General features: G+C 33.4%; 1 protein-coding gene across 4 annotated transcripts in view; it reads right to left on the bottom strand.

Moving 5' to 3' along the window:
• Positions 1-249: 249 nt before the first annotated feature.
• Positions 250-19,364, bottom strand: part of LOC118182767 (uncharacterized) — a 74,044-nt gene continuing 54,929 nt past the window's right edge. For 2 of the 4 annotated variants that reach the window (XM_035352150.2, XM_035352149.2), the window contains 2 exons: positions 10,296-10,401; positions 250-991 (listed from right to left, as the gene is read on the bottom strand). In XM_035352150.2, coding sequence (XP_035208041.1) covers positions 847-991; positions 10,296-10,401 — 251 coding nt within the window. In that variant the 3' untranslated portion in view covers positions 250-846. Of the gene's footprint in view, positions 992-1,224; positions 1,482-10,295; positions 10,402-19,364 lie in introns of all 4 variants that reach the window. The other 2 variants (XR_004757115.2, XR_004757114.2) reach the window with 2 other exon arrangements.

Genomic DNA, 19,364 nt, shown 5'->3' with positions numbered 1-19,364 from the left:
AGTAGCACAGGTCAAAGAGCTAGCTGAGGGAATTGTGAAGAGTTTTTAGAGTTTACTTTGCAAGTGATATTGATAACCTATGATATTTCACATGTGCTAAGGAGAATGTGCCTTATCTCAGTGTTCTCCTTAAGCTGTTTAAACTATTATTTGGTTGTGTACGGTCATTAATTACAAAGTACTGTCAAACAGTTTTTTCCCTGCTTATTTGTCGTAATTATCGAAAAGGTCTTCACAAATACATGGCTTGCAACAGTATTTAATATTCTTATCAAACATAACAATACAAATTAAAATTTATAAAGTTAAAAAATAAATGTCAAAGTTAAAACTTACAGAGATAAAAATTTTTAGTTCAATTCTAGAAATGAAACTTAGAGTAGGAAATGTAACTTTGTACAAACGTAGATTCTCAAAATATAATAATAATGAAAAGTTTGCCAAAATTTTTATAGATAAGTTTTACAATCAGCAATAAATCAATACAGAAGTCTAGTTCATATAAATCACTTTGCAAGTTTTCTGAACCATCATATAATGATGATGTTGTTCATCATATAATGATACAGAAGTTGTTCTTCATGATATTTTCCATCAACGTATACTTTGGATTCACACAAGAAAACTCAAACTTCCGTATAAAGTATCCCTGGAATGTATAGTTGCTAACTGATGAATTCTGCACACATTTTCAATGTTGAGATCAGATTTGAGAAAAGACGAGCATTTTTTCTTCAGTGCATATCACAAAAAGTTGCTTAGCTATTTATTCAATGTTTTTTTACTAATTACCGATATACATATGGAATGAATTTGTCCATTACCTTAGGGTAAATATCTGTGGAATTACAGTAGGCCCTCGGAGCACATCCTATAGATTTCCTTACAGAATTTATGCACAGGAAACCCAACAACAGTATAATAATTTCCTTCAATACTTTCAATTAAGGTGCCTCCTAGGCGTTCTATAGCATATCCACCAACATTGGCCCTATAAAAAGAAATAAATTTAGGCTAGTTACTATCACATCCTTTTCAGAAAATATATTTTAAAACACCAAAACAAATGAACAGTTCCCAGGTATTGTTTGATAAAAATGCATACCTGCCTACCTCCTAAGAGTAAAAAATCAGAATACTTTTGGAAAAAATTCAGAATGCCATAAAATGTAAATTAAAGAAAAGGATACATTACATTTATACTATTAGGAAAATAAAACTCACATAAATTCATTTTAACATACTCAGAGTGGCTGAATTTGCTTTTGTTATAAAGGAATAAGAAAAATCCAGCTTCACAGCATTGATATTTTCGACTTGGATGCTTACTGTTGACAGTCATGATATTCTTAAGAGTTCATGTTGTTATAGAGGAGCAGGACTGATATTTTTAAAATTTGCATTTGACATATAAATTTTTGAACAATGCTAAAAATGCACTTATACTCCACACTGCTGTGAAGAGAAGTTAATGAAGCTTTCTGAAAAAAGGAAAAAAAGGACACATTACATTTACATAATTAGAAAAATAAAACTCACAAATTAATTTTAACACACTCAGCTGAATTTGCTTTTGTTAAAAAGAAATAAGAAAATTCAGCTTCATAGCATTAATATTTTTGACTTAGATGCTTATTGTTGACAGTCATGATATCCTTAAGAGCTTTTGTTGTTATATAGGAGCAAGACTGATATTTTTAAAATTTGTATTTGACATATTCATTTTTGAGCAATGCTAAAAATGCACTTATACTCCCCACTGTGGTGAAGTGAGGTTAATGAAGCTTTCAGAATTTTAGCAAGATTCCTATTTAGGAATTTCATCTAATGTACAGATCCTTCCTATGAAATTATATGACACCATACCACAATGTTCTGGCTGTAACAATTCAAATTCTTCACACTTGACTATTGTTAATTATTTCTACAATTCATTGTATGCTACATCATTATTCTCTCCAGCCTTTATTGAGCAGAAATGGAAATTTGACCAAGAAATATTGAACACTAATAAAAGAATTATTACTTTCTTTTAAATTAGTGAGTGCTGTAAAAAGTTATATTTTACTTTTCAGTTTTCTAATAATATAATTAGATGCATTTTTAAAATACTACTAAACAGATGCAAAAAAATCTTTTTTCTCATTATGTTTTAATTTTTTTTAAGCAATTCAAAAGTATAATTTCTAATAAACAAATTTTTAATTTTTATCTTTCTGATTTCCCAAATGATGTTAAGGAATTTCTATCAAATTTATTAAGTCCTCGCAATAATATCCCAAGCAATTTATTCGAAATGAGAATCTTTGGTTAAGCAAACTGTAGATATATATTTAATTCATCAAAATCAGGAACAGATAATAATAAACAAATTAAAAAGTGAAATAAAAAAACCTTAAAAGGTTCAGGTTAGATGAAAGAAAATCAAAGATCTTTCCTTTTTTACATAAATATATTTCTTCATTCTTCTTTTGAAGGATTTCTTCGTCCAGTTTTATTCTCTCGAAAAACAAAAGTTCACTCTGTCATGCTATTTTGCCTTTATCAATAGTTCTGAACTCGTAATTTAAGTTTACTTCATGTAAAAAACTTACAATGGATTCAACTGTTCTATATTAGCATTTTTAGCTCTTTACCAAGAGACAGCGGTACCCCCCCCCACATGTATTTTTCTTACTCCTTTCTCATGATGAAATTGCTAGAAAGTTTTTAAATGCGTTTCATTAGCATTTTTTCTTAAGTGCTAGAATATATCGACTAAAATTTGATCTATGTTTACCGGTAATGTAGCGGATGAATTTTTTTGCTGTTAAATGCATAAAATAACATGGGTAAGCCATAAAGATTCATTTCTTTTGGCACTTTTCAGGAAGTCTGCCATACCTTTAAAATGATTAGTCATAATGGATGCATTATCTTCAGAGAAAAAATACAGTTTGATATGGGAATATTGAATTTAGTCAATTTATTAGCAATCATCATTGAAATATACTGACATGCTGAGTTACTACTAATTAAATTAGGAAGCCACAGAACAATACTACTTTAATCTTTTGCCTCATTAAAAATAGTTTACAACAACTGGATGCAAATCACATTCATTATTTCCATAAACAAAGAGGAGAAGGAAGATTTATGAAAATTATTTATGAGGCGTTTCTCATGAACATTTGCCATCTTACTAAGAATGAAGAAGTTTTTGTTCTAGAATTAATATTTCTTTCCAGCATTTGAATCAGGAAGCATCTTCTTAAACAGAGGATCAATATGATCCACAGCATTCAAATTAATGTTGTGCTCAGTCAAAAGCTGAGAAAGCAAACACTTAACCTAGGTAACACTAAATTCAGAATCAAGCAGATTTATTTGAATAATTTGCCACCTTTGACATTTAACCAAATTTGCACAATTTATGTTTTTCTTATGTGAGATTTTTCCTAATGGCTTTTTTCCACCTAGAGATAATATTCCCCACATAAAAATAGACAATATATAAAAATATAAAATTGCTCTCCACACGTTATAAAATGCATAAGTATTTTAATTTCATGATTCTTTAATACACAGAAACTCATCTCTGTAAGCTAGTTTAAAATACTGGGAAATTTCGTTTTTACGCATTTTACCAAGCAAATTTTATCAAACCACATGTAGGCAATATGTCACTAATTTATACACTTTTCCTCTGCTAATTCAGATCAGGTTTCAAGGCCGACTTAAAGTAATTTTGGCTCCTTTCCATTTAAAAAAAGAAAAGTTACAAATTTTGAAACAATAAGGTGGAAGAATATACGTTTTTGATTTTATATAACTTTATTAATTATTGAAATTTAAATGACACCGTGATAGCTACAGTATACTATTTCAAAAAACCTGCAGAGAAATTCACAAACCACCAATTCAAATTAAGACACAATAACACGCCGAATAAATACTAATTCAGAAGTCAAACAACAAAAACGTGCACGTGGTTTTTTGCACGTGGTGTGGCCGCCATTTTGTGATTGTAGGAGTTTCGGTGAGTACATTTTTGCAATTTTCAAGTTATGTTTATGTTTTGTACATTTGGATATTGTGCTTTGCTTGTCTGATTTCATGCATTTTGCTTACAAACATTTTGTTTTCTATTCATTTCAGTGAGGGATTTTTCTGCTATTTTGTGTGTACTTTATTATTGCTCAGTTAATTTAGTTTGATTTTCTGCATTGTTTATCATGCCTTCATCCGTTAATCGTTTCACTAAATTACGCCTGAAACGGCAAAAATTCCTGAATCATCTTGACTTTTTACTTAAATGTAAATGTAAAAAATTGATCCCCAATTTTATTCAAATCAAATCTAATCAAAAACCTTCGAGTCGCGTTTCAAGAATTCTGTTAAATTGCAAACTTGCCTTACTTCGATCCGTGATAAGGGATACACGTCAACAATTGTCCAAAATTGAACATGAACTCTATAAGCTTCATCTGGAACTCGCTAAAACATATCCAAAATTCACTGCCCTTGAACAAAAGTCTTGGTCTAGAACGGAGAATGCAGTTAACCGTCATAAAAACACACTTGCAGTTAAATTCGAAAAACTTCTTTTACAGTCTTCCAGTTCAAGTAGTTCAAAAAATCTTCCCATTGTAAACATCAAGCCAATAGTTAATATTTCTAATGTTAGTCTTTCAGAAGAACAAGAGAGAATTCTAAAATATAATTTTAACTTCTCACAAACCTGTAAACCCTCGATTCCAAAGATTTTGGCTTTTATCGAAAAAGCTTTCAAGTTCAGTAAAGTTTCAGATTCACAGAAAGAAATGATTAGGCATCTTATCGCTCATAATCTGAAATTCAATAATAAACCTTTGAAACCAAATCTAACTGCGAGAGAAAGAGCTACAATGCGCGAGATTCATTCTAACCCGGATATTGTCATTTCAAAGGCCGACAAAGGTGGCAAGATAGCCGTCATGGATAAGAACACTTACATCGATGGTGTCACTAAACTCTTAAACGAAGGACCATATAATCCGATCCCTAAAGATCCTTCACCTTTGGACTTATCCAAAATAAAAACTGCGATCAAATCTTTGCAAATCATTTCAAGCAACTTAAAACATTCGCTTATCCCATCTGTTGCGAATTGTGCCAGATTATATGCTCTTCCCAAAATTCATAAAAGTGGTATTCCTTTCCGCCCTATTGTATCAAATTTAGGTACTGCCTCGTATCCATTAGCTAAATATTTAGTTTCTAGATTTTCCAATCTATTAGACAATAACATTTACACCATAAAAAATTCAATAGAGTTTGTAAAAAAGGTTAGAAACATTTCTCCTCGTAATTTACTCATGGTTTCTTTTGATGTAAAATCGTTATTCACCAATGTCCCAGTGGAGGGTGCATTAAGATGTCTAGAAACCAGACTTCGCGAATTTCATTTCTCTTGCATCGAAATTGATGAGCTAATTTCTCTCACTCAACTCTGTTTGAAACAAACACATTTTGTTTTCCAAAATAAATATTACAAGCAAACTGAGGGATTAGCCATGGGAAGCCCCCTCAGTCCCATCCTGGCTGATATCTACATGCATTATTATGAATCAAAATTGTTTGAAACTTTAAACTTCCCGGCATGGTTCCGCTACGTAGACGATACTTTTACCCTGTTTGAAGGTAATAAAGATGATTTAAATAGAGTTCTTTCAACAATGAATTCTATTGATCCTGCTATTCAGTTCACTTTTGAACTTGAGACTTGCAATTCTCTTCCGTTTCTCGACATTCTGGTCACACGTAACACATCCAACTTCAGTACTACAGTTTACCGTAAACCTTCATCGGTTTGCCTTCCACCACACTTTAAATCATGTCATCCGACTAAACAAAAGTTAGCTTCATTTTATTCCTATGTTTTCCGTGCTCTTCAAGTTTGCTCCTCCAAACTAGCCCTTGATAAAGAACTAAATTATTTAAAAGCAATAGCTATTGACAGGGGCTTTTCACCCAACATTATTAATCAAGCAGTTAAAAAATTCTCATCTCAACACACTAAAAGCCACACTCTTATTTTAGGAGATTATAAAAATTCTGTTGTCATTCCCTTCTTTCCATCAATTAGCTATAAAGTTGCACATATTTTGCAGAAATTTAACTTTCGGGTTGTTTACTCTCCCATCAATAAAATTCCAACTTCTATACTCAAGGACCCCATTCCAGATATGAATTCCTGGGGTATTTATAGGATTCCTTGCCAGTGCGGTTTAATTTACATTGGCCAAACTAAGAGAGCCTTAAAATTTCGCGTCAAAGAACATGAGGCATATGTTAGAAAAAAGGAAACACAAGTCTTCTGTTGCTCAACATTGTTGGTCCGAAAATCACACTTTCAATTTTTCTGCTGCCAAAATTATTCAAAAAACATCTTCCATTGGAGAACTGGATTTTCTAGAGGCATTTCACATTCATAAAAATCTTTCTGTTCTAGTTAACGATCCTAATTCCAATCCAAATTTGCCTTCGGCCTTTAAAGAAATTATGTTTTAGTTCTGGTTTCACCAACAGATGGCTTATTCTTGTCCAGGCTTTCTTATCTTATCTAATCATTATTCCCTATCTTGTTCATTTGCGGTTTTGCAGCTGAGGATGATGGTTCGGTAAAACCATCGAAACTAGTCCTGTGAAAATTTTGTAAATTAACGCTGATTTTTGTTGTTTGACTTCTGAATTAGCACCAATTCAAATGTTGACAACATAAACCTGTTTTAAAGTTGGAAAAATAGCGATTGCGATTAATGGCCAAAACTAGTAATGCAGAGCATCAGAATGTGGAAGTGATTAAATGCTGCAAAATTTTTTCCTTGCAAAAAGGTGCGGTCAACCAACAGCAAGAATTTTGAAAGAAATGAATGAATGTAGTCTGAAAAATTAGAAGTGCATTAAAAACAGAGAAAGGCAATCAGCCTTGTTTTATTCAGCTGACTGACAGAATTGTTACTATAGCAGGTAATTACAAAATACTACAGCACAAAAAAGTGAAGTGATTAGGAAGGACCAAAGAATTTACAACTGGGATAATTAGCTATACCTATTAAAGAGCCAGCACAAATTTCGAGGACAGCTCAAAATCTTTAATATTTTCTTCCCTACATATGTTTATGCAATGCAAACATAGTTCCTAACCTAAAAAATGGTGCTCATTGATATGAAAAATGGCACTGAGAGTTTTAGGCAGAATAATCAACAGATTCATTTTGAAGTGCCAAACATTGGTGGTGTCTACAAACTGGCAAATGCCAGTTTGTAGACTAAAGTAGCTGCATTTCAAGCTCTAATTTTTTTTTTAAATTCCTATTGACCATAAATAAATATTGCTACTAATTCTCCTACTTTTGCATTGCATGTGAGATAACTTTCAGTCAGATGTTTACATTAAAAATTCAATAAATATTCTTTTTTGGACTTCTGTCCTATCTCTGACTTACTGTTCTTAAATGCACTGTCCATTTGATGGAAAGGATGCTGCATTCTGTTTTAAACTTGAAAGTCAGCAAAGTAGAGATTAGGTACTGAGCGCCACCTGAGATAACCACTGACCGGACTTTGTTGCAAAAGTCTTACGGTGTTAATATTCATCCTGGCAGAAGGGATTATTTTTTCCGTATAAAAATATAAATATTACGTGGGCATAAAAGGCCTGTGCATAAACATAGATATGTTAGTTACAGACATAGACATTGTCTTGTACAAGTTACATGTGACAGTTAAATATAATCATGACAGTTATGTGCACATTTAAACATTATCTGATTTCATATTTATAATACTTTTACTGAGATAGTCAAAGTAAGCTTGTAATTCATTTACACATTCACTGGATTTTCTGTGTCATTTTTAGCTGGTTTACAACATTATTCTTAACAAGTACATACAAAAGAGATGGTAATAAGCTTACATTACAATATTTGTGCTCTTAAGCGCCGTTCCTACTGGGGTTTATCTGAGCTAACGGAGTCAGTTTCCTGTGTCGACTAGCTCCGCTGTGCCTGCAGTTCAGATTTTTCAACTTGCTGCTCTATGGGGAAAAACTGGTTTTGGGGATGGGTCGACTGCGTTAGTTGTGTTCGTTAGCACAGATAAACCCCAGTGGGAACGGACCTTTACAGTCCTGTTACTATTGTACGGGGTGAGCTATTTTGCTAATGTTGATTCTCAGTTTTTGAGTACTATCTGGCTTAAACTGGGTAGGGAGTTACGTGACTAATTTTTGTGGTACTTTAGTTGAATTGCTTGGAAAAGTTGCAACTGCTATTAAAGTTGTAGTACCTATCAAGGGAGTATCTTTGTTACTCTTCAGTTACTTGGATATTACTGCAAGAGACAACTACACTAATCTACTGCTCTAATATCTGCGAGTTGTCAGTTCAATGTACTCCATTTCTGTAAGGCCTATCCCCCACCGCTTTGATTTGCTATTGAAATTATGCTGTGAAGACACAATCCTCAAGGGAGGGGGAGAATTTCTTAGCACCTTCCTGAGCATAGCCTGATCACCTCCTCTATCGTATCTTAGTTTTTGCCTGCTTATTGCCGTAGGTATTCTCTGCCCATTGCGGCTGCTTGGCATTTTTAAATGCAATTTATCGGTGTGTGGGCAGTTGAAGAGGTAGTGATCTGCATCAACTACAGCATCACATTCACACAATTCTGAGATTCATTTGCCAAATCTCTTAAGATAATATGAGAAGGAACCATGGCCAGTGTAGAATTGAGTTTGTGCACCGCTGGTATGTTTTAATTGAGCATGTAACTTTTGGAAAGAACTTGTAGGTTCTCTCTGTGCTTTCCCTTTCCCATCTTTCTGCCCTTCTTGTAAAAGGCTACTGAGCATGATTTTTTTAAACAGGACTGCGGCACACTTACTGCATTTTACAGTCTACTGGAGTCATTGGCTGCAGATTTTGCAAGCAAGTATGCCGCTTTGTTGCCAGTAATACCCACATCAGCTGGAATCCAGATCAGGTTAGGTCTGTCATCTGGTGGGATCTTTAGAAGAATTTTCTGTATATTTTGCACCAAAGGACTCCTTGTCTTATGCCCTCGAATGGACTTCAAACTTGAGGCAGAGTTATTACATATATTTTTTGTTCCTAATTGAGGGCTCCTTTTAATGCAAGAAGCTCCGTCTGAAAGACGGTATTTTTGTCGCCCAATCATCATTCCCAAGTATTAACAACTTCTCCTTCTTGAAGTACACAGTAGGCACAGCCTGCACCCTTCTCCGTCTTTGAGTCTGCTTTCTCATTTGGCGGTATTCATTGCAGGTGTACTGTGTGCGATAAGTCTGTATCTGCAGGGTGTCCAAGCATGATCGGCTTGCGCTTCTTATAGTCTGTGTGGTAGAATGACCTCTGCCACAAGAGAGATGTTGTTTTCCAGGCGCAATATCCTTACTAATAATGATCTCTCCACTAGACGGTCCAACGGAGGGATACCCGCCAGTACTTGCAGTGATGCAGTTGGGGATGTTCTATAACCTTTGCATATTATCAAAAGTTGCATTCTTTGGATGGTAAGAAGCTGCCTCCTCATATGGGCAGTGAGCTTCTTTCCCCATATGGCAGCCCCATATAATATGATTTTTTCTTAGATTGTTCTGTATCAGCTTTGGAGCATAGTGATTAGTGTCCCAATAAGGTTCTGTTGTTCTAACCATGGAATTGCTAAGCTGATTTACTTTCTGCGTAAGCTCTTTAATGTGAGGTACCCAGGAAAGCATATTGTTAATTGTAATACCTAAGTATTTAAGATGGGTGACTTCTTTTATAGAGACTCCATTTAACGATGTTGGGATTCCTATTTTGCACTCTATGGCTGCATATAAACAGTTGTTTAGTTTTATCTGCTGAGATATTTAATTTGTGCTGATTTGGCCAGCTTGCAAAAGTATTGATCGCCTTTTGTACCTTTATCCATGCTACCAGAAATGACCAATAAAAAGTAGTCCGTGTATGCCTGGATACCCACTGTAGCCTCTTCTATAACTAAGCGTTCATATACTGCCATCTGAATTTGAGTTGAATATAATGCTTGTTCTTATAAGATAATGCTGTTCTAAAAAATACACTATACCAAATTTTCATTAAATTCAATATCAAATAATTATGAATTCTGCCACTACCAATGTGTAGCTTAAGTTTAAAATTAGCAAAAACCTTATTTTAATATTTCCTACTGTCTAAAACTAAGCAATGGATGTCATGGCTTTTTTGAACTACTAGTAGTTTATGAAAAAGTTACAGAATGCTCACCATGGTTTTGGATTTTCAAAATAAGCCTCTATTACATCAGGAGGAAGGCTTCCGAAAGTTACCTTTGCTGTCTCATAAAATGTCTCAATTTGATGATTCTTAACACCTATAAAACAGATAAAGCAAACATACTCACACACAAAAAGTATGATTTAGAAATCCCTAATTTTTAGTTGTTTGTCTGATATGATAAATTAATAAGAGAAAATTCCTGCAAGAAATTCATGACTGAAAATGGTGGTTCATATAAATATAGATACGTCAACATTTAAATATAGTAAAATTTGCAAAATATAGAGTTTAATGAATACACTCTGATAATGGAGAGATGAGGCCATGTTTAGAAACAAGCTTTAACTGACCCCCCCCCCAAATTTTTGTAGTTTTATTTCAGCTCAGAAAGACACTAACAAACACTGACTTTATGACTATTCATTTACATCGGGGGCACCCTGTACATTCGGTAACAAAATTATTGGGTTCTAAAAGACAATTCATGCAATGGCCAAAAAAAATTACTCTTGAAAAAACTTTTGGGTTTCTATTATAATTCTGTAAAATAAATAAATAAATAAATAAAATAAATAAATAAATAAAATAAAATAAAAATTGCATTAAAAAAGAGTTGATGACTGCTCAATGAAGACCCCAAGTTCAGTATTTTTTTTTTTTTTTTGTGATTCAGTGAGTTTGTAAAGACCTTATTTTGTTCTAACCGATTATTTTTATTTTAAGAAACTTTCCTTCCTTTCTATTTTCAAATTCCTGCCAGAATGCAAATTTAAATGACATATATGCAAATCTATGTGAGTTCAGAAATAGCATTTAAGAAGCAGATTTTAAGAGCTCATAGTAGGAGAGCTAAATCTGAATTTATGCTGCGTGTTTGAAAGGTAGCTTCATAATTGAATAGTTGCTAGCCCCTTACTTTAGATTATATTGATAATCTAGGCTCAGCTGCCAGTCGTGTAGCTAAACTAGTTTACTGAAATTGTACATACTATTTTCTGTTCAAGTTACTCAGCCACAAGTAGTGGTTAAGTTTGTGAGCAATGAGTGAATGCATTTTTTGTTCTGTTTAGTTAAAATAACAAGGTTGTTATAAACTTCCTCTGCAGTCATCCGTTCTTCTAGTGAGAATTCGCTACTTTTACTGGAGATGCATTCGGGCAAATAGACATGCATCTGTTGAGCAACAGACTGCCGAGATGAACCAAAGGACTACCGACAGTGTGTACTCAGCAACAGTTCAGAGAACGCTGCCACATATGGGCCTTCTCAACAAACACTTGGTTCATATGCTTATGCTGACTTGTTCACTGACGACGAAGACTGGAATTTGTCCACCAGTACAACCGGACGTTCACTGACTAGCGATAGGTGGCTTTTCCAATGAATCACATTTTATACTCCATCGGAAAGATGGACATTGAGTTATACAGCATGAAACCTATGAAAACAAATACCCTGGAACAATTCCTGGAAAGAGCCAAGCTAGAGGAAGGAGCATTATGGTCTCGGGAATGTTTTCGTGGCATTCTCTAGTTCAACCCATCATTGTAGAAGGCGTGATGGATCAACAGAAGTATGCATCTGTTCTGGCAGACATGGTCCTTCCCCTTACATGCAGATCGATTTTTCTCAGCATGATCAGCATTTTCTCAACACCAGGATGACAATGCAATGTGTCATACAGCTCGCAATGTACGTTCAAGATTTGAAGAGCACCAGGATGACCGTACTCCCTTGGTCACCAGGACTTCCCAGACTTAAACCCAATCAAGAATCGACGAGACTACCTCGACAGGTTATTCGCACTATAGATCAATCGTGCAATCTTGACACTGGAATAGACATGGCTACACAACCTTGTGAGTACCTTTCAGAACCTCACTGACTCACTCTCTGCAGATCTTGCAGCTATCCGTATTCAGAAAGGTGGTTATTTTGGCTTTTGACAGGTGGTCACATTAATGTGACTGGACCGTGTAGTTTAAATATTAAAGTTAACATCTGCTTTATTAAATGAAAAATTAATTATTGGGAAGGAATTTGATTGTAAGAACTTGTGTGAATAAAACTTAATTTATCATTTAAGTGGTCTATTTCGGTACAGATATTTTTGGTTTTATTAATTTGATTGATTACTGTGTTGCTAATAACTTTTGATAAGCTGGTATGCCAATTAATTAGCTTAATAGCAGTAAATTTAAATTCAGTTCTTTTATCGCAAAGTTTAATTTTATTGTATTGAATAATTTACAGATCAAGAAAATCTATTTCTTGTTCACTTGTATTAGTTTTCAGTGTTAAGGAAGAAGGCTACATATGAAATTTCTCAATAGTTCCAAAATTATTGAAAGTAATAATATCGTCTATGTACCTGTAGGTATTGGCAAATAGTTTTAAATAATCCAAAGACTTCTGAAAATGGATATTCTTTTGTTAATAAGTATAAATTGCAGACTTATGAAGATAAATTAGTGTCCATAAGGATAAGGTTGATTCATTTTAAAATGTAGTCATTAAATTTAATATAGCTGTGAGAAAGCATGTAATGGAAGAAATCTTTCTATTTGTCTTTTGTTAAAATAGTAAGCGTTTCAGGAAATAAATCTGGAAGTAGTAGCAGACTGCTGTTAATTTCTTTCAAAAGGAAGAATAGCATAGAGGTTTCAAAATCAAAGCAGTTAATTTTTTGAATTTTAAGATTTTTAACTGCTGAAATAACAGGGAGGTTATTGTTGATAATCCAAAAGAAAGTGTGATCTTGGTTAACTGAACTAAAAATAATGCAACAAATTTTTTTTAAAGTTGAATTACAAATAAATAGTCAATATTTTACTTATAATTTTTGTTACCATTCACTGTAAATAGGAATTTAAGTGGTTTCGTAGACAATTTGGGAAGAGCACATAGGTTAGATAATTTGTTGCAGTCAGGTGGAGAAGAAATTTTAAGTTTGTGGTTAAAGACTTTTAGTTCACTGATGATGAGAGCTTCTTTGCCATTTGTTTTTGGTAGATAATAAGCTGATGAAGTTCAATTTCAATTATTTGGCTGTAAAAGTGTTTTCACATGAAACTGAAATCACTGCTTGTTTTATGTATATATTGTATATGATTATAATAACAGTAAATATCCTCTTAATTTCCAGCATTCTGTACTTAAGTGCACTCATTTAAATTTCTTGTAAATTCAGTTTATTTATTCTCTTCTTAATTTTATAAAAACCTCTTCTTTCCACTCTAAAAATACATTACTATGAGAACTGAGTTTATATGCTGTTTTAATTAAAAGTTCATTCAGGTTATTTTCAATACTGTTGAGGCTGTAGTTCTTGCTGATCCTTTGTACTGGTCTGAATTTAGTTCCAAGTTTCATTAGAACCTTTAATTGAAGGTCATTCATTGACTATGTCCAAACTGTACGTGATTATGGTGATCATCAACATCAGGAAGATATCCAGATTCCTGGCAATATCAAATTACTTTAGTATCATTCATAAACCAATTGCTTGAAGTCTTTTGATATTAAAATGAAAGAATTATTATTGCATTCACTGTAGGGAAGACGAATTGATATTCTTGTAGATATTAAATTTAATTTTGTCAAATTCAGGTTGTAAGAAGTTGAAGCAGTAAAACTTGGAGTCAGTATTCAGACTGGAACGTCTATAATTACAAAAAATCCAGTACTAGATCCATAATGATATTAGGGTCCCTGCATAGGTGGTTTGGAATTTTTTTATTTGAATTAAGAATTTGTTAAAACATGTTTGCATCTAATTAATTAGTTTTTTTGGTAAAATTAGCTGAATTTAGAAGTTTGTCTAAGGAAGATTGAAGTCTCTTTTGATCAAATTGTAGGCTGAAATTTATTTTGTAGTTTATTTCCTCTTTATATATATGTAATAGAAACAAATTTAGAAGTAATGAACAGCAGGAATTTTGATGGCATAGAAATATTAATCCATAATGACTAGGAGACTGGCAGCTGAGACCCATTAAATCTTCGTTTTATTTTCAGTAAACGTACTGCAGCCACAAATACCATGACACATTATTTGTTCCTATTTCAAGAGGTTTGCATTTTTGATAACTTTTCAGCAAGAAGAAATCAGCAGACAACATTCCAGTTAGGCTGAAGGGTAGTGAACGAGTGCGTTATGTTCATGATGAAAATTTAATTCAGAGTGAGTTAGTTTTGGTTCTCAAAGCATCTTAATTGGATATTTAACACAGTTGTAAAATTATTATTGGCTATCTGAGTTTTAGTTCCATTTACATCATCAGAATTATGCAAGAATGATATGACATGAATTAGTCTTGAAATGACACAATGCAAATACATTCCTATTTTTAGAATAAGCTGCTAATTTAAATTATAATTCATCTTATATATATATTTTTTATTTTCCCTACACACACACACACACACACACACACACACATATATATATAAATAAACACACATAGTATTTTTGATAAGTTGTTGCTGTAGTAGATGCATAACGAATAAACATGCAATCACGGTTGATTTAAATATTTCTTTTTATTTCTCGTTAGCCAAACATTTTAATAAGTAAACACAGATAAATGGGCTTTATAACAGTACCTGTTCTTGAAGAACTACATCAATAAAGATTATAATTTTGAAATAGATTGAAAGTAGCAGGCATTAGTAGGTCTAGCTAGCAACAGAAGTAGAAAGAAAGTGCAATCTGTTAAAGATGAAATCTCTCAGTCAGAAGGAAATGGCTTCAGTTTTCATTTAATTTCCATTGGTTTATTTAGATACTAAAATTATTATTGGCTGAAGCTTTGTGCAAATTAACTGTATCATAAGCATTACGAAAGACTCATGACAGCAAATAATTTTGAAATGATGCGGAGGTTTGTTATAGGTAGTTACTATTTTTAGGACAGAAAGAGGAAATCATAATCAAAAGCCACTATTTTGATTTACGTAATTTTTATTTTATATAATGTGCTACTTTTTACAAAACTGAAAAGAAATTAAAATAGAGAATTAAGCAACAGTTAGTAATTAAAATTTTGATTTATATGTTTCTTATAATCCAGCAATTTTCATCATGTGTCTATCATTTCAATGCCATTTATGGTTTTTCAATGTGCTGATCAATTTGCACAGGAAACAGGTAGGTGTTGCCATTAGAAAATTTTGGAATTTTTTTACTGTAACCATAACTATGAGAGCTCCATTGTTTTAAATGACCACAATCTCAAGCACATACCTTCAAATAGATTACTACTACATGAAATTCCATTCTTATAGTTTGATGGATAGACCACTAGGGGTTCATATACCTGGGAAGTTTTTTTAATGATCATCCTGTACAAATTTATATAGCTACATATATAACATTAATATAGCTAGTGGTTATATATAAAATTAAGAGATAATATTTAAAGAAAAGGGGTCAACAGTCTAAAAGAAAATACACTGCCCTCCAAAATAGGACAGCATGGAGGCAATGAGAAACAGCATGTTTTTCAAAGCTCACCATTACAAAAATGTCAGTAACATTTAAATTCACAGTTTATATGCATGATAGTAACTTAGTTTAATATATGTCACCCCCCCCAAAAAAAAAGATACCACTTTTATTTCATAGAAATTAATAGTTATATAAGAGTTGGAGGAAAATTGTATATTTTGTTCACCTTCAATTGTTATTAGCAATTTTGTTGACAATATCCAGAAGTTGTTTCTGCAATTTATTGAGGTAGCAGGCAATCGGATGGATCAAAATGGGGATGTCACAAGCTGATGCTGCTTTCAATGTCTCAAAGTCTCTTATGCTGTTACTTGTGCTTATTTGTCTGACAGCAACATCGACCCAAACTCACAAAATTCCTTGTGGCAAGGAGCATTCAAGATACACCCATCGTTGGCAACAGTCTTGAGCACCTTACAGGTGACAGTGCAATTTTTGCTCAATTCCACCCCAATTTTGATGGAGAGCATCCCAGGGGGACAGGTCCAAGGATCTCCCACCCTGTTTCCTTCCACCAAACCACTCAATGCCTTCTCTGGGATTTGAACCCAAGCCCTTTGTGGCACAGCAGTCAGCAACGTTAACCACTATACTGGTTGGGCGGCAATGTCTCTTGTAGAGCAGTCCACTAACTATCAGTTTGAATCCAAGGATTCTGCGTCTAGAAGACAAGCTCCAGGCAGACCAAGAGTTTCAACACTGTGGGAGACCCTTATTTGGCCCAAAGCAGGAGCAACATTAGTGTGCCTCAGCTCATGGCAGATCATTTAGTGGCAACAGAAACAACAATCTTGGATACTACATTGCATAGTACAGGTGTGTATGCAAGAATACCAGTTGTTTGTGTCCCATTGACCTGAGGACACAGAGGTGCCTGTTTATATTTGCCGAAAGAGCCATTATACTTGCCGAAGGAGCTTGCTCGTACTTGGTCGTATCGGATGTAAACTCCATCAACCTAAGGTCTCGTATTTCCTTGGCTGAGAAGTGTACTACTTAAGAGGTCGTTTCAGGGCAAGATAAACGATACTAAAAGAAGAGGATGGTAAAGAGGGCTGTAAGCTCAGAAATGAAATGAAGAGGTGCCTGTTTATGTCAAGCAAGAGAACGCGTCTTCTGGACCAATCAATAATGGGCATCTGTTCTGTTCACAGATGAGTTCAGGTTTACTTTGAAAAGTGATTCAGGTCATCAGCTAATCTGGAGGGAATAACATATCAGATATAACCAGTCCCACATTGTGGAAAGACACAGTAACAGAGGTGTTGGAATAATGGTTTGAGCTGGAATCTCTCTCAGTGGTCACACTGACCTGCATGTGTTCCATGAAGTAGCTTTAATGGACATGAGATATTGACACTAGATCCTTGATCAATATGTCTGCCCATTGCTATTGGTCCTGGATTTTTTCTGATGGACGACAATGCGCAACCACACCAAGCTTGGAGTGCTGAAAACTATCTTCAGGATCACTGTATGGAGCAAATGGAATGGCCAGCTCAGTCCCCAGACCCGAATCTTTAGGACTACTTTGGGAGACAGGTTGCTGCTATAAGTCCTCCTCCACGGTTATGAGATGAGTTCAAACAAGGATTATTCCCTGTCTGTTGCTTTCCATTCACTGAAAAACAACTTAATTGACAGAATGGAACGTCACTGCTGCCAATGTATTGCAGCTAGGGCTGGACACATTCCTTAGTAGAACCCATTTTTGTAATGTTACCACAACATTTTTAATCTAAAAATTGTGATGTACTGTTTTTTGAAGACTGGATATCTCTGCCAAGAGTGCAATTTTTTGTTGTAATGGACGTTTGTGTTGAACTTTGGAAATATTCTATGTTGCATTCATTAAAGAACTGTTTAGTGAACATGTCCTCTAAATTTCTTGTTTCTATATTACTTCATTCTCAAAATAGACACCAAAAACATGCTGTTCCTTAACTTTTGGAGGGCAGTGTACATGCATCAAACTGAAATAAAAACAACTCAATAAAATAACAAACTGTAGAAAATTCTCTAGAGCTTTTTTCAAGAAACCAAAAAATTTTCAACAGAGCCATATTTCTAAACTATATCTGTATGATTATAAATTCTTGAAATAATTCAAGAGAAAAACTAAAGTAAAATTAATTCAAAACGATTAATTAGAGGTCATTGAAACTTAAATTATATGAAATTTTAATTAATTATCAAGAGTAATCTGCTTCAATGCGACCTTAAAGTAAAAACTAGCATAAAAATAAACAGAATAAAATAAGACACTAGAAAAACTGCTGAATAAATTAAAATCAGTGTGTTAGTTAAAGATTTTAAAAAATCTTGAACCAAAGAAAATGTAAGACTGCTAACAAATCTAAATCAAAAGCAACTATTGCAAATCAAATGTAAATATATAAGACAAAATATTGAAGAAATGAATTTATTTTAGAAAGAAATTTACTTAAAAGTTAAATAAACAAGATGCTTTAATGACAATTTATAAACAAAAATTTCCAAATTGAGGAAATTTCATACATTTTAAGTGTGTATAAAAAAGGGATTTAAAAAAAATAATGTAAAACTAATGTAATTGGAGAGTAGAATGTTGAGAAAAGGAAAAAGTGTACAACAGTAAAAAAGCCTTCAACAATTTGACGTATAATAGGACTAAAATACAAGTAGCCATTTTTTAGTAACAGAGATAGAGGAACTATTTACGTTTACAATTGTTACACACAGAGTAAATACCTCCATATTTGATTTTAAATAACTCCTTTAAATAATAAAAATAAAAGCAACCTAATGGGTAATTTTTTAGTAAACTAACAAAATTAGAGGAATTTAATTACTTATTCTAAAATACAGAATTTCTTCACTGATGTCTTCAACAGCAGTGCAAATATTTTTAATTTTTAGATTCTAGTTGACAATGATGCTAATAATTACTTCTTTTAAAAAATACTAGAATTCCAGTGTATGAGTTTAATGGTAGGAAAGTTGCAAAGTCCTATTTTTTAATTTAAAAGTTCAGTTTCTTTACAATTGATAATTTTAAGGTTAAGATAATCAGTTTCATCATTACTGAAATTGGTTATATCAAGCTTTAAACATTTAGAATAAATATTAGAAGTTTTTGAATTAAGACAGGATTATTGAAAGTAATATGGTACATATCTGTTATTCTGGACAGAGGTTGGACTTCTATTTTCCACCCCCAATTTTGAGGGACAGCACCCCAGGGAGGGATCCAGAGGTCTCCCCTTCCACCAATCCACACGAGAGGACTTTTGGCTTCCCGCATATTTAGAGTGCCACCAAACTGCACCGACACTATATGTATATTTACAAACATCCATGCCTTCTCCAGGATTCAAACCCAGGCCCTTCGGTGCCGTAGTAGGCTTCTCTAGCCACTATACCGTCTGGGTGACGATCTACATATCTAAAAGTAAGACTCAATTTGTCTGTATGATCACCATATAAGTCTTGTACAAAAAGAAATAGATTACAAATTGAAGTTCAATAATTTATGCCCATGGGAATACTGCAGGAAGATTTCCTCTTTA

The sequence above is a fragment of the Stegodyphus dumicola genome, chromosome X1 (genome assembly GCF_044657685.1).
Source record: "Stegodyphus dumicola isolate Sdum_Otavi_A_Nest chromosome X1, ASM4465768v1".
In the NCBI taxonomy this organism is placed as follows: Eukaryota; Metazoa; Arthropoda; class Arachnida; order Araneae; family Eresidae; genus Stegodyphus; species Stegodyphus dumicola.
This window is presented reverse-complemented; position numbering and strand designations above follow the sequence as displayed.